This window comes from Athene cunicularia (assembly GCF_003259725.1).
Source record: "Athene cunicularia isolate RWA chromosome 24 unlocalized genomic scaffold, athCun1 chr24_part1, whole genome shotgun sequence".
NCBI classification, from domain to species: domain Eukaryota; kingdom Metazoa; phylum Chordata; class Aves; order Strigiformes; family Strigidae; genus Athene; species Athene cunicularia.
This window is the reverse complement of record NW_020799132.1, coordinates 6327283-6342301: the sequence shown is the minus strand read 5'-3', so window position 1 is coordinate 6342301 and position 15019 is coordinate 6327283. Positions and strand designations below refer to the sequence as shown.

Sequence of the window (15019 nt, the reverse complement as noted above, 5' to 3'; positions counted from 1 at the left end):
CCCCGAAAAAAAAACGTGGAAAATATTTATCATGAACTAGCTCTTAGTAGCTTTTCTGGGTAAGACGACCCCTGATTTTTAAGGAACAAGGAATGCTCTGCAAAACATTAACACAACATTTCCCCTCTCAAGTGAAGCTATATCCTAGCCATAATGGAACCTCCACCTCCTAAGAAATAAAAGATGATTAGTAGACCTCTTGGTTGCCACCTTTCCCCTGCCCTTCACCCTCTCCACCCCACCCTCCAAAGCTGATTTGAATTAGAAGTTCTCTTCAGCGATACAGAACCATGGTGACTTCAGATCCATCAGGAATTAGGGTTTGGCATGTTGTATACACGAGAAATACTGCAAGAACGAAAGCATTTGTTGTGGTCACTGATAAAAAGACATTTCATGCAATGTGTAAGACCAGGGAACGTGGCAGTCATAAATGCAGTAATAACTTTTTTTTTTTTTTTTTTTTAAATTCCTTTGACAGTTCTAGACTAGCTGTGCTACCCTCTCCCTCCATCCCAACCCCCAAAACAATCACATACTTCATGCGTTTAGTATCTTTCCACTGAGAAGGGATGAACCATTTCTACCCCACTACCAGCAAAGCACACAGATTTATAGCCAATCTGAAAGACCAATATTCACAGGAACACATTTTATTATTGCCAGTCAAAAGAAAAGCATTTGACTTTGTAGAAATGATGCTGTTCAAAGCGCACCCATGCACCACGTAAGCCTGTGTCTTCCTCAGTGTTTTTCTTCACCTTCCAGAACGGTGTTACAAATATTTCCTTGGCTTTCACACCAGCATATGATTGGCTATAAATCTCCTACAAGTAGGGATTAAAATCACACACCTGACCCATCCACTCGGTGGGAGGAAGGCATGTCACTGCATTCGTAACAGCTAGTCTGAACCAGACACTGCAAAACGGTTCTTTTACGTACAGATCCACTAATGCCAGTTTTAGCTGTTCTTCCTTCGACTACTCAGATCCAGCATGGAAGCCTCTGCTGACCTGACTCAGCCTCACTAGGACTGGCTAACCAACAACGTGCCGAGCAGGACCTGAGGGAATCTGAACCCAGTGCCCATTTCAGATATGGACTTACAAAGCCTTGGTCCTCCTTTAATGCAGGCATGGCATCCGTGGCAAGGTGGGGCAGCGCTCCCTCTCCCCACTGTCCCCTCTCCTGTAATATATTCTACCTCCTCATTCGTGTCTCCTTTCAACATCCAACACCTACAGCTGAAGTATCAACTGCATCTCCCTAAATCCACAGAAAACAGCGCAGGGCAGGGCAGTAAGAAGATTCTTTAGTCCATGTCCCTTTCGTGAAGGCAGCTTTAACACTAAAATCACTAATGAAAAATGTGAAAGGAAAACATTTCCTTTGGAAATGATAATTATATCTTTCTTTCCCCCCTCTTTCTCCCCCTCCATTTTTAACCGCATGCTTGGTAGGAAGAGGAGGAAGAGTGGAACCATGCTGGGTTCTCAACAGCTACATGCTCACACAGCACGCTAATGCCAGATTGCTGGTTAACAGACAAAGTAATGTGCTATAGTGCTTTAATTCCCTTGGTACAAGGGCTACAGCATAACAAAGAGCACTCCAGACCAAAGGGGAGCAGTTCCCATCTACTCACTTGGTGGCTCTGAGCTTTCCCGTTCAGCAAGAGGCTGAGTTGCTATGGAAACAGGAAGGATAGACAGGACATGGAAAGGTGAGGCACACCATGTAAATAAGTTGTGAGATGCAGAGGCAATAGAAAGGAAAGAGAGGAGGTCAGCGAGGAGAGCGAGAATGATACTGACCCCTTCGCACGGAGGCGCATCACCCGCAGAGGTGCGGAACCCGCTCCGCTGCGGCTGTCGCGCGGCCCCTCTCCGCAGCCCCCCCAGTGACCGGGCAGCCGGCCTGCACTGCCCGTGCCCGCAGCAAGCTCCAGCTCCAAGCGTCCCCCACTGATGCTTTTTCATCCCAAAGAGTTTGGAAGCTCCGAATCCAATTTCGGAGACAGCTACAGCATTTTTACCTACTTTCAGCCCAAACAGCATCGGAGGTTCACATGCTGCTAGCCCATTAAGTACCGGAATTTCTGGGAGGCTCTCACTGTTGCTACAACTACAGAAGACAAAGGAGCAAGGACCAGTGAGAACTTACCCTTCTGATACACCGGCCTTTCCCACCTCCAGGCACTAGGGCAGAGAGGAGGAAAAAAAGATCTAACAGCTCAACAGGGCGTGAGCACCCTTGAGGAATTGGGCAGTTCTGAGAAGCGGACAGACTGAAAGCCCCTCGGGAACCCTGCTAAGCACTCCCGAGAGCAAAGGCAGCACACGCACTGAACGCAAGGATAACCAGGACAGAAGGACAAAGAACAACGTCTCTACTTGCAAAAGTCGTGGGAAGCACGCAGTGTGAGACACGAGTGGTGAGGGACTTCTCTACTGTTCTATAGGACAGCTTTAAAAACGAAAGAACTGTCACTGTCATGTCTTCAAGACCAGGCAGAGGATTACAGCTACAAAGAGGGGTCAACCAGACATCTTCAGAATCTGGAGAGCAGCCCTGTGGAAAGAGATCTGGTGATCTGAGTTGATGGCAAGTTGAGTAGGAGCCAACAGCAGGCCCCGGCAGGCAAAAGGGCAAGGAGCAGGGAGTCGGACTCGGTGATCCTTATGGGTCCCTTCCGACTTGAGCTGTTCTCTGTTTCTATGAATTCTTTCCCTCCCGTGGTGATCTCACTGCTGCTGGTGTGAGGGCAGAACAGGACAGACCCACGTGTGGTTTGCAACCTACATCTGACCAGGTAGATTTAAAAGGAAAAGATGAAGCAGGATAAAGAAATGAGTTTTCTTCCACAGCTCCAGAAGTTGTCTTAGTAACAGGCTTAGGGAAGCACAAGTCCTTCCCTGCTGATCACGTGAGCATCTCCTGCTCTATTTCACTGAGAAACTAAACTCTTTATCAGCTGTGCTAAGTTGATTTTAGAATATTTACCTTCACACCACAAAAACTGAGCGTACGTCGTAAGACATCGCCAAGAATGGAACACAAAGTGATCAGAAACGTCAATGGCAAAGGCCAGTGACAACCACTGCCCTCCACAGGGGCAGGGTTTCACGCTCCGTCCTTCTCTTGATCTCTCTCCTTCCCTAAGTCCAGCATACCTGGGAGCCCTCTGTGGCTTTTCTCTCCTGGAAATCAAGCTTATGCTTATCTGTATTTCCTCTACTTGAAGATTCAGTTTTCACTCAGGGGGAAAAACATTTTTTTTAAAGAAATAATAAAAATATCTATACAGAAAGGAAGCAAACCAGCCAAGGCTGTTAGGCAGACTGCACCACACTCAGTGAGGAGATGCATGCAGAGCAAAGCAGAACAAACACCCGCTGCTACCATACTCACTCTCTGCTAACCGGGACGTGGGTGCAGCAGGACTTGCTAAAGAAAGAGAAAGGCAGGTGTGAGGGGAGCTGACTCCTGTTAAATGCTGCCAAAAGATGGAAAGTTAAAAAACAAACTGGTAGGATTCTGTCAGATGAAGCCTCTCGGGACACAAGAGCTCGAGCAAAGCCAACGCACTTTGGCAGACTTGTGTTTTGGATCCTCTGCGAGTTCTTGCTTTAAACCAACCTTCTCATGACACGGGGTCACCGAACACCCCCCACTGCTCACCAGTGCTCCCAGGAGCCCAAACCAATGCCACGCGAAGGCCAGACAGCCCACAGCACCCCTGTTAGTGTGAAGGCCACTGCTAACCACCCAGTCGCCAGCTTAGGACCTGATGGAATCTGGGGACTATTTTAGTGTTGGTTTGTTTTGGGGGTTGGTTTTTTTTTGTTTGTTTGTTTGTTTGTTTTTACATTAAGATGTTTTGATATCAAAAACAAACACACCATACACACACACACACACACACACGCTCTTGTGGTTTCACAAACCTTTGGGCCCTGCCCCATCTGCACAACAGCAAGAAACAGCTGGGGCTCCAAAAGGAACCGTTCACAAGCTCTGAGTGTGCAGCCTCTGTTTGTCTTCAGATTGACAAAGAAAAGCAAATGCAGAAAAACAACAAATTGTTGGGGTGAAAATACAACCCCCTGTCAAGTTAGACAGACATCCTTCCAAGCCCACAATTCTCATCTGTACTAGTACAGTTCATCAATTATCACTAATTACCTGGGCCTTCACGTGCCTCTAAGATAGAAAGAAACTACTTTTTGCTTATTGAGGAAATTTTTTTAAAAATCAAACCAGCTGTGGACATATCCCAGGTGTCAAAATGGTGTCAGTTTTTACATTCAAGTACAAACGTTAAATAATAGGGCAAGAAAAACGAGTTGCTTTGGCCAGTCTGAAAATGCAGCCTCGGCTGGTGTCAAAATACAGTTTTCTGTTCTTTCCTGTGAGAATTCTGAAACATTTCTGCGATCTTCACATCCTACCAGACTAGGGGACACCCAACACTTTCCTGATTTGGACTTTGCCCACAAACAGGTAATTCCGTGTGACTGGAATCCCAGCACAGATGCAAAAAGGCTTTTCTGTCCTGCCGACAGTCCCTTCGCCATCGCCACAACCCAGTCCACGGCCTGAGCTGGGCTCCGAGAACCCCGGAGTGCAGAGAAGGAACTGGAGAAACGAATGCTCAGAAGGATCACAGCTGCAAGGCACAAACGTGCTTGAAAGAGCATCGGCAGAATTTAAATTTGTAAATGAAAAAAATGTTATAGCCCACGAAGAAAGAAAAAAAAGAAATGGAACTTACCCTACAAGGGAGCAGATTTTGGGACTACAGACTGATTGAGGGATGACTGCCACATTAAAAAAAAAAAAAAAAAAAGGCAAAAAATCTCTACTACAAACATGATTTAATGTTCTTCAAAGCCACGTACCTGTCCCCAAGTGATGAGCACGAGGCTTGGCAGACAGATCTGTCGATCCGGCTGAAACAAAGCTTTTAATGTTCTTTTTCCTCTCTTTTTGACTTTCTCTTTTCCCTTTTCCTGTGGTACTGGCCTGCGTGGAGACCGAACACCCAAGCCCTCATCTCCCTTGTGTACCACTGCCTACGCCCAGCTCAGAAGGGCCGAGCAAATAATTTGCCTGATAGTTACAGCACTAACCGGGATTAGCTTCCTGCAAGGGACAGGGTACTTGTGCTGAATTTAACCGGCTCCAGACAGTTTTAGGTACCGGACTGCACCTACGTTCTGGGAACACGTCTCCCAGTTGGCTCTTGGTAACTACAACGATTTGCAATTCCGTCTGTCCATCTGTCCAGTCATTCATCCATCCTGACCACCCGTCCATCCACCTGGTAGTGGTCCATCAAGTTGAAATTTTTGTATAATACAATCTTTAGGGAAAAATAGCACAAGCAGGATTCAAATCCTGTAATTAGGGTTAAAAAACCCCGTATCTTTCTTTTTTTTTTTTTTTTTTTTTAATTATGAGGTTTATTCATTTGAGTGTACAATTTACACAAGTGCTGGAAGACTGTCCAAAGACTATTAATGGTAAAAGCATCAGCGAGAAATGTGGATTTCGTCTTGAAGTTTTTGCTTTCAAAATTGTGAAGATATTCAAAATTAATTCCAAAGTTTTTGGTTGGCTCTTAATTGGTCTAGACCAGATCTGCAATTTAGCTAAAACTTTCTCCTGGTAGGGTGGTTTTTTTTTTGGTGTGGGTTGTTTTTTGTTTTGTTTTTGTTTTTTTCCTGAAATTATCTGCATTTCATTAAAATTTGAAAATTTTTAATTGATTCTCAAACATGAAGCCTTCCACTACTCCATTCTGTAGTCAACAAGCTAACTACTGTTATTAGACAATCACTAAGTTAAATATTGGAATTGCATGCTTGACAAGAAAGACGAAGATGTTAACCCCTGACTATGTTCTACAAAGAACAGCGTTACCCACAGTTAGATGACTAAGATGACTATTCTAATGTCAGTCGTATTAGGAAATGGACAATACCAGTTACTTCATTGCTAAACACCCTGAGAGGAAAATGGTGCTAAATTAAAAACTAATGTTATGAGTGTTAGAGGAACATAACGAGTGAAAGAAATGCAGAGGCACTTACGTGAGTGGGGGATGCCTGCAGTTTTTCCATGGATGGAACACAGACAAAAAGTAAAGACAGAGATAGACAAAAAAAAAAAATGTAGAAGAGGTGAGAAGAGAAGATCGAGAACACGGAGCTGGAAAATCAAAATACCACCAGCTGCCTCAAATCTAACCCTCGGATCAAGACCATGCACAGCGCACAGGGCCTCAAAGCATGCACACACACACGGGTAGGGATATTGCTAGCTCGGAATTCAGGAGAAGGTCCTGCACCACGGGGTCAGCAGAGCTGTCACGTAAGTGTGGACGGAATGGTGGGAAGAAGGTGGCTGTGGATCTGAATGCAAGGGGAACGGGACAGAAGAACCCCCAGGGGTGTGTGTGGTGGAATCCATTCCCTGATGCTTGGATGAACTGTGTACAAGGATGAGAGACCACCTCTCCCCTGCTTTTGTCACATCTCCCCTACCTACTCTACACTTCTTTTTTTTGTCCTGCTCTCCTTCCCATTTTGTCTAATACTGGTTTTTAATTCTTGCTTCTTTTTGTTCCTGGTTGAAACAGGAGGGAAAGCGTTGGGCCACGGCGGAGTATTCTGCCACCGGAGTGGAAGATTGCCAAGGTAAAGCAGACAAGGGGCTGTGGCAATCACCTTATGTGCTGCATGGGACTCAAAGCAGGGATTTGCAGGGAAGAGAAATCCCCCTCTCCCTGGCCCTCCTTCCCCAGTCCATGGCCAGCCCTATGCTGAACCTCTCAATTTCCGATTTGCAAAAACCCCTCCTTGCGCCAGTGACGTTACGTTCTCCACGACCAGTGCCCTTCTCAACTCCCTGCTCTTCCTCACTACAACTCTCCGTTGCATAGACCCTTCTCTGACAATACAAAGTTTATCTGGTAAACCAGGGCACAAACCAGTGCAAATAAAACCGTTCCTCTGCCTCCCACCTTGAGAGAAGATTTTTATTTAGTAATGAACTTCACTACAACCACAGAGCACAACAAAAACCAAGGGTGCAGCAAGGTCTGCGAGAGGTGTCGTCCGTGCATGGCAGAGATGCCCTGGAAAGATGCAAGGAAAGAGAACCAGAGAAGCAGAGGGAGATCTCAGTTTTACTTACGAACTGGTTGTGTCTTGAAGTCGGACGGCAGGCTGATCTCACCCACGCCCTTGCCGTTGACCGCAGACAGCCTCACAGAGTAGGTTGTTTCAGGCTTCAGGCCAGTGATAGTGATCATGCCCTCCACATTTGCTGTTGCAGAAATAAGGGGGGGAAAAGCAAGGAAAGGCTCAGGCTTTAAGTAAACAATAAATGCCACGTTTCTATCATGTACCTTTGCCAAGCTCAGCCCCTGTAAGAGCCCTCTGCTGGGCCCAGCCTCACAGAGGGCAGACCCAGCGAAAGGTCAGAGCCACCACCCCTGTGTCAAGCTGGGGATTCGAGGTGCACCGCACAGCCTCTCTCGAGGGGACGGAGCAGACACCAGAGGGCATCAGCCAAGGAGCCCCCTGGAGAATGCTCTTCAAGAGCACTGTCATGGGGGGCTCCGGCTGCACCTAGAACTGCTTTTCTGTTGGGCTGCATGGTCCAACCGAACCCATCTCTCTCCTTTAACGATCTGTAAGGAGGTCAGACACAGTCTAAGAGATGGAAAGAACCTGCTGTGGGGTCACTGTGATATGAGAAGGAAATAAGGGCTATTTTTCCTGCACAGACACAAAGCGAGAAATGAGAAAAATAGACCTGAGTCTAGATACGATCACATCACTCCACTGGAGACCTGAAAGCAGAATTTCAGTTCCAGCCAGGACTGGCAGAGGAAGATTCAGCTCTGAAACAGAACTCTCCTCTTCACAGTCCTCCCAAATCAAAACTCTTTTGGTTTGCTGGACTTAATACATTTTAAGCAGTGTGTATTCCTACAGGTTGCTCTAACAAGACAGCCTGTAATGGGAGTTGAGACTGGCTTCTGGACAGGAGGGTTTATGTTCTGAGGGGAAATGAAGGGTAGTAAAGGGGCTGACAGACAAGGCTTGGAAGCCTTCTGTAGGAATCAGCAAGTGAATCCTCATTTGGTACCAGACGCAGGGTTCAGACAGGATGGTGCAAACAAGAGATGGATGTAGTGCTGTAACACACACTCTGTCCGTGGAGAAAGCTGCTGCCCTGTCACACATGGAGAGCTATCAGCACAGCAGGGCCCTCATTTCCAACTGAAAATTCAAGGTGTCACCGCACAGCAAATGTTTAAGAACTTGTCCAGGGCCTTAATCCAGGAGCTGGAACTGCAGAGCTATGGAACCCCCCACTCTGGCTTTCCCCTAAAGGAAAGAAAGTCTTCTGACATGCGGGTGGGGGAGGTAACAGCCTGGTTTACCATCCTACCTTCTTTTGCATCATACAACCTCGAATGCCATTCTCCCTCTCCCAGTGCCCTCCATTCCGCTTTGTACTTGAGGATGGGCACCCCACCAGTAGCTTCAGGCTCATCAAACTCCACCTGGGCAGTACTGGAGTAAGGCTCCACTCTGTCAATGGAAGGAGAGGACGGAGTATCTGGGGGAGGAAGGGAAAACAACCAGTGATAGAGAAGACAGGGGGAAACAAGCTTCAGTGGCAAAGAAAAGAGAAAACTGGGAATATCAAACACACCCTTGTCATGGCTTCACACAGGAGAGGAGAAGGGTAGGCCCAGGCTCCCCTCAGGAGGGCATTAGCATTTCGGAATGCTCATTAGACAGCGTAGAGACCTTCATCTTGTCCCTCCTCTACGAGGCTACGCTTACAGTTATCTTCTTGAAAAGAGAGCCACCAGAGCAGAGTAGCAAGAGCATCCTGGGTGCTAGGTTGTCCCTATGGCCTCTTCCACAGGGTGCTCCAAAACGCAGCTCGACCATTCCTCAACCCGTCTCTACGGCAGCCCTGAGAGGGCACCAGAGGCCCTTCCCGTCCGTCACGCAGTCGGACACTGGACCTCTTTGGTTGGCACACGGCGCTTTGAGGTTTCTATCTTGCACTACCCCTACTATTAGGGATATCTTGCTGATTTTGAGAAACAGAAGTGCCCACGCGTGCACATACGCAATGGCTGTCAGAAACCCAAGATCACAGCTCTGTCAAAGCGTACTGGAAGGGGAAGAAAGAATAAAACCCTCCAGAAACGAGGAAACAGAGAATCTTGTTATCTACAACCCATCCCAGCACAAAAATCTATGAACAGTCTCTTCCGAAGTAGAAGCTGGCTCTCCTGCCACCCAACACAGCCTAGGAAAGAAGGGTCACTGTCACCTCCGTTCAGGGGCTGCGTATGCACCTCCTCATCTCCCTGCCTGGGATGCTCACCTGCCTGCACAAGAATGAACTCTGAGGACTCCTGGCCAATGCGGTTCACAGCAGTGCAGTTATAGTTCCCAAAGTCATTTTCAGAGTCTGGTGTCACCTGCGGAAGGAATGAAGGCTCACGCTCAGATCAAAACACCCTTTCTGCTCTGTCACCGCACCCTGCATTTCGCTGGGGAGAGAAGCCACGATACAGTCCGTGCGCTCACACTCGGAGGGCTGCCCACAGAGGGGAGAGCTGCAGTGAAAGTCAAAGGCAAGGAGAGGGTGGTGTTTTCTGGTACCTGATTTTCTTAGCCGTTATGCGCCAGTGCCAGAAACAGCACATAACTTCTTCTCTACCAACAGGGTGCCCTGACAAAAGACTTAACTCCTTCAACATCGGGAACATAAATTATCTGATAGCACTGAGCCTTCCCAGCTGCATCTGCCGCCTTCTCCCCTCCTTGCTTTTCCTCACCTCTAGGTAGCTTGCCGATGGAGTGTTGTAGATCTTGATGTTGCTGTAGTTTGAGCTGGGAAGCAGCTGTCCATCCCGGAACCAGGAGATGACAGCACTAGGGTAAGCAAATACCTCACAGGTGATGTTCACTTGATTTCCTTCCCAGGTATAAACAGCCACAGGGCCCTGAAGCTTGGGGGCATCTGAAAGACAGACACATTTGTGAAGGCAATTTGAGCCAGGAAAAAAAAATAAATAAAAAAATCTCCTCAAATAGTCCAGTCAGCCTCACTTTAAGGATTCCTTGGCTGGGGTCCAGTTTAATGTGGGGAAGGGAATCTAACATAGGAAACGGGAGCTGCCTTTTCATCTAGGGTGACGGGTGGTGCCTTTTGCTGAAGGATGTAAGGAGGAAACTTACTCAGTCCCAAAAGCTGCTCCCAGTGCAGTGTGGGAGGAGAGCAGACAGCGTGCTATGCATCTAGGGAAGTGCATACCAGGAATTTCTCCTAGGGGGGAACTCTGATGTGCCCAGCAAATGCGAGTGTGGCAAATTCACGGCCCATAATTTTCCCAAGGTGCAAACAGTATCCCAGCTGGAGACAGCCAGGACAAACATTTGCATGTATGCAAACAGCAACACATCTCCAACAAAATTATTTCAGACTGAGCTGCTTCCCACGTCCTCTACCTAAGCACCACACATCTCCCTAACCATCGGTGCCTCGGTCTCATCACAGGAAAAGGGTATCAGAACAGACCCCCCCTCTAAAGACAGGAACACCCTCCCCACCCCATCCTCCAGTTCTTACACTGCACTTCAAGGTACATGGCCTGGGAGTCCTGCCCGATGGTGTTGCTGGCTGTGCATACGTATTCTCCAGCATCCGTGTACTGAATTTCTTTGAGAGTCAGGGACGACACCCGGGCATGGCTACGTACTACGATGCGCCCATCCAGGGTCTGGCAGGAAAGGAAAAGAGAGTTAGAGGCTGAGCCCTGAGCCTGTGGCGCAGACTAAAGGGACGAGAAGAAATGCAAGTCTACCTCACGCCAACCCTCCAGTGCTCAGTACTTCAGAAGCGGTCACCCGGGGCCAGGTGAAATCCTGGGCACGAGAGACATTTCCAAAAGCAATACAAGAAAATTGCTTGTTGCACAGGGCCAGCTGCAGCGATTCAAAGCACTCAGGAGAAGGGGAAAAAAATGAAATGAAGGCCCAAAGTATCAGATGCTACTACATGTCTGAGGACAGCTGGATAAGGTCAAGCTTCTTCCCAGAATCAGAACTGTAGAGATCCAGCTCTGGTTAAATATTTTTGCCAGCGTGCAAAAACCTCCCCAAGAGCTACTGCCTTTCCACTTGGAGAATTCAGGCTTCCTCTGCTCTCACTAATACTTGTTTTCTTTCAGTGTCCTTGAAATGGCATTAAACAAGAACAGACCCAGACCTCAGAGCTGAATCAGGCAGAACGCAAGCTCAGAACTTTCACCTCTGCATTGCACTGAAGAGAGCGAGGTACAGGGAACAGGGCAAGAAAACTACATGACCCTTCTAGAGACAGCTCTGCTTCAAAGTCTTGGGATGCTCCAAGAAAATTCTAGAGCAATCTGCACTGGTTATATGCCAGTTTAGAAATTGCTTCCACATACAAGAAAGTGTGGGGATGTCAGTGACAGGGAGACAGGGAATGTAAAATCCAGGCTACCATTGGCTCAAAGGGATTGTAGCCACCCAGAGATCCCATCCCACATCACTGGGGTTTCTTTTTTGTTGTTGTTTTTTGGGGGTTTGGTTTTATTTTGGGGTTTGGGGTTTTTTTCCTCTCTCCAATTTGTGATGAAAGCCCAAGTGCTCTCTTAATACATGAAGCATGTGAGGCCATGGAGTAGTTGCTGCACCCTGGGGCTTGGAAGCTTTAAAGCACCAACTCTCTCATCTAGTTTCTGAATTGGCACAAGCACAAGCGAATACACTAAGTATCCTCATGGCTGTGCCTGCTGCTGCAGCCTGCCACACTTAACGCAATTAATGCTCCAAGAGCGTTAATTTTCTTAGAAGACACAGGACAAGTACTGAGATTATGGAGTAAAAATGCCGAGGATAGCAGAGAGCCACACGCACTGAGCTGCAGCACAAAGTGCATCTCTGGTATCTCAAGCAGTCAGGTTCGCTGGCCCTGAAGCCTCTTTCTGTTCCGAGCTCGTGGTCTGCATCTCCGAGACTGACAAAGTTTCTACAAGTAAATGTGATTGCCTCTTATTTCTGACTATTCATTCATTTGAATTAGTCAAATTTCACATGCACAAACCCAGGACCCTTTCATGACGCAAACCCAATTACACGTATTTTTCTTCTCTCTTCTACCCTGCACACAGCTCTGCTGCAATCCAGGACCAAGGCCACAAGCTCCAAGCTCCATTCCCTCTCCTGTGCTCGGCCCCTTGTGTTGCTGGGACAGTTCTGCACGGCCCGGACACGTGCTGGTGTGTGCACTGTTCCTTAGAACCAGGGAAGGATCCCTCAACCTGACGCTGGTCCCCTGGGGGATCTTACACAGCCAAGTTCTGCTTTTATCTTTCTTCACTGGCTGACTTGTGATTTGACCCCAAAACCCAGCTCATTTCTGAAACTACTGCGGTAGGATCCATAAATATCAAGTTTCCGTATCCGCAGAGACTCCCAGCTCCTTTGATCTCACTGAGTTGGGTGAATATTCTAAATACTTGTCTTTATGACCCCATCGGCAGGCAAGAGTATATGCACGGCAAAATACCAGCACATGATCACTAGAGAGCCAAGGCAATTTTACATCCAGTATCACCTGCCTTTCCCCCAGTTTGTCAAGATCCAGTGCAAGCATAAAAAGTGCTAGGCAGTCATGGCAAAGGGATAACTTTACAAGTAATGCAACCGACTCTGCAGCTCTGTTTCTTAATGCAAAAGGCACAAGAAAAATCAGGAAAAATACTCCAAAGAAGAGAAAAATTTATTCTCAAGAAAGCATACTCCTAGTTTATTCATATTTTGGATTATCAGATGCTAACAATTCCGAGACACAGCACAGGTAGAAACGTGAGCCAGATGTAGACACTTGTAATCCCTTTTACCTAACCTCTCTGATTTTGAGTATTCTGAAGAGTAAAATGCCTCAAGTAACGGGGAGACAACCCAAGGGACAGAGGCAGTAACTCATGGCAACCCACCGCCCCTCTACAGAAGGGTGTGATATTCTGCACTGGTTCCCACAGCCTGCCCTGACATACGTGCAATGTTTTCCTCCCAATTCTGACAGTGCCACGTGGCACACAGCCGCTCTGGACAGAGCTGGCCTCGATTCCAATACTTCAGTGACAAAGTGCAAGAGGAGAGACAAGTAGGAAATGCATTTACCTTCCCTCAGCCTCTGGATTTTTCAGTCCTTTTACACATATCTATGACTTAACTGAATGCAGTTATATCTTCTCCTCACCCACTTTCCACACGGTGGACATAAACAGCACTTGGAAATCCTGACCGCAGCTACAAATCCCAGCGAAGGCAGGCGAGCCTGGCTCTGAGCTTGCCCTGCACCACCCAGAACTCCTGCCCAGCTCTCAATATTTGTAAGGCTGCACTAATTATTTCCCAGTTACCACAACGTCATCACCCGTTGCTGGTGTAACTGAGGGGTAGTTTTGCTTCTAACTGAGTTTTTCAGCACCTGTTGGTGATAAGGAGGGGAGCAGGTTGTTAGCACATGCTGCTAATACGACTTTTAACAATTCTCCAGTATATGCTGGACCAGAATGGTGATCTGAGACATGATGGGCTGGGTGTAGGAAACAGAGCTAACCGGGCTTTAGAGGAAGAAACAGCCACCTGCACTCGTGCCTCCAAGCAAGGAAAGCAAGATTTACCGCCCGTATATGCTGCTACGACTGAAGCTCAGAGAGATTTTCTCACTTTGAATCAGCAAGGCATCAGTAAGAGTGAAACACTTCATGTCCCTCGGCCTCCTGAGAGCGACCTCCCGCAGGTGCTGAAGGGCCGCGCTGGCTCCCTCGCACAGACCCCGGCACAAGCTGCCACAATAAAGCTTCAACAACATTCTCACAGAACCCCACGTGGTATTTTGAGACACAGACAAAGTGAGAAATTTAGAGAGAGCAAGCTTAATAGTGTTAGTGCTCATATTAATAAAAAGCTTGAGACAGAGGGCACAGTGAAAACACGGGGAGGGGAGGGAGCAGGGATGGAGGGCAGACAGACACAACTGTAAGGGCAATTAAGATGAGGCCTGAAGAGATGCAACTACTCAAATTCCAAATTCTTCCAACGCAAACTGGTCTGCATATCAAATGCCTTCACTTGCCAAAATGAATCTATTCCAACAGATTATTCTGAAGTAGGAACGGGCAGGATCTTCTCAGCCCCATCTGAAACAAGGGCAGATGGTGCTCGTTAGACGTTCACTTTTTTTTTTAGGCCACACCAGTCTCCATGGTTTAAGATAGCTTAAAAGTAAAAAAAGAATTCAGGGTACCCCAAGAGACTCCATCAAGTTGATCCTAAAAATACAAATATCGGTCACCCAGTTCTGATAGCTAATTTTGTTCTCTACCTGACCCCTATTATTTACTTGGGAAGATGCTTCCCGTTTGAACCATTTTGAAGCAGGAATGCTACAAACCAGGTGCACATAAATGTAGGTGGTTGTTATTCTTGTTTTTAAAATACAGCACCGAATGTGAAATAAAACAGCAAAAACCCCACATTTGCACCAAACTGAGTTACTGCATTATCCCACACCTCCTCCCCGACCCTCGCAAATCAAAGAGAAATAATAATTTAGCAACGTGCAGCATTTTCTGGAGTAACGCAACTTGTGAAAGATTTCTCAGCATTGATTTTGAAATGGAACGTGATGCAGTTGTCCTTTAAGAGAAGGTCAAACTTAGGGAGCACCATGAGCAAACAGATGAGTTGGCTGGAGCGGGAGAGGATAGCTTTGGGAAAAAATACTTGCCCAGAATACATGGTGTTGCTAATCCTTAAAACTCTAGAGGTATGATCACACTGCTAGCATAGAAGAAATTGGTGAAAGCAGGATTTGTCAGATTTTACATTTGCTTTTATTTTTGTCTTTTTTTTTTTTTTTTTTTTTTTTTCCC

At 47.0% G+C, this 15019-nt stretch overlaps 1 protein-coding gene across 2 annotated transcripts in view; it reads right to left on the bottom strand.

Annotated features, from left to right (window-relative positions):
- Window positions 1-15019, bottom strand: part of NCAM1 (neural cell adhesion molecule 1) — a 57221-nt gene that overhangs the window by 31310 nt on the left and 10892 nt on the right. For both annotated transcript variants that reach the window (XM_026863642.1, XM_026863641.1), the window contains exons 7-13: window positions 10678-10828; window positions 9884-10068; window positions 9427-9523; window positions 8470-8640; window positions 7204-7335; window positions 6099-6113; window positions 3643-3645 (exon numbers count right to left, since the gene is read on the bottom strand). In XM_026863642.1, coding sequence (XP_026719443.1) covers window positions 3643-3645; window positions 6099-6113; window positions 7204-7335; window positions 8470-8640; window positions 9427-9523; window positions 9884-10068; window positions 10678-10828 — 754 coding nt within the window. The remainder of the gene's footprint in view (window positions 1-3642; window positions 3646-6098; window positions 6114-7203; window positions 7336-8469; window positions 8641-9426; window positions 9524-9883; window positions 10069-10677; window positions 10829-15019) is intronic.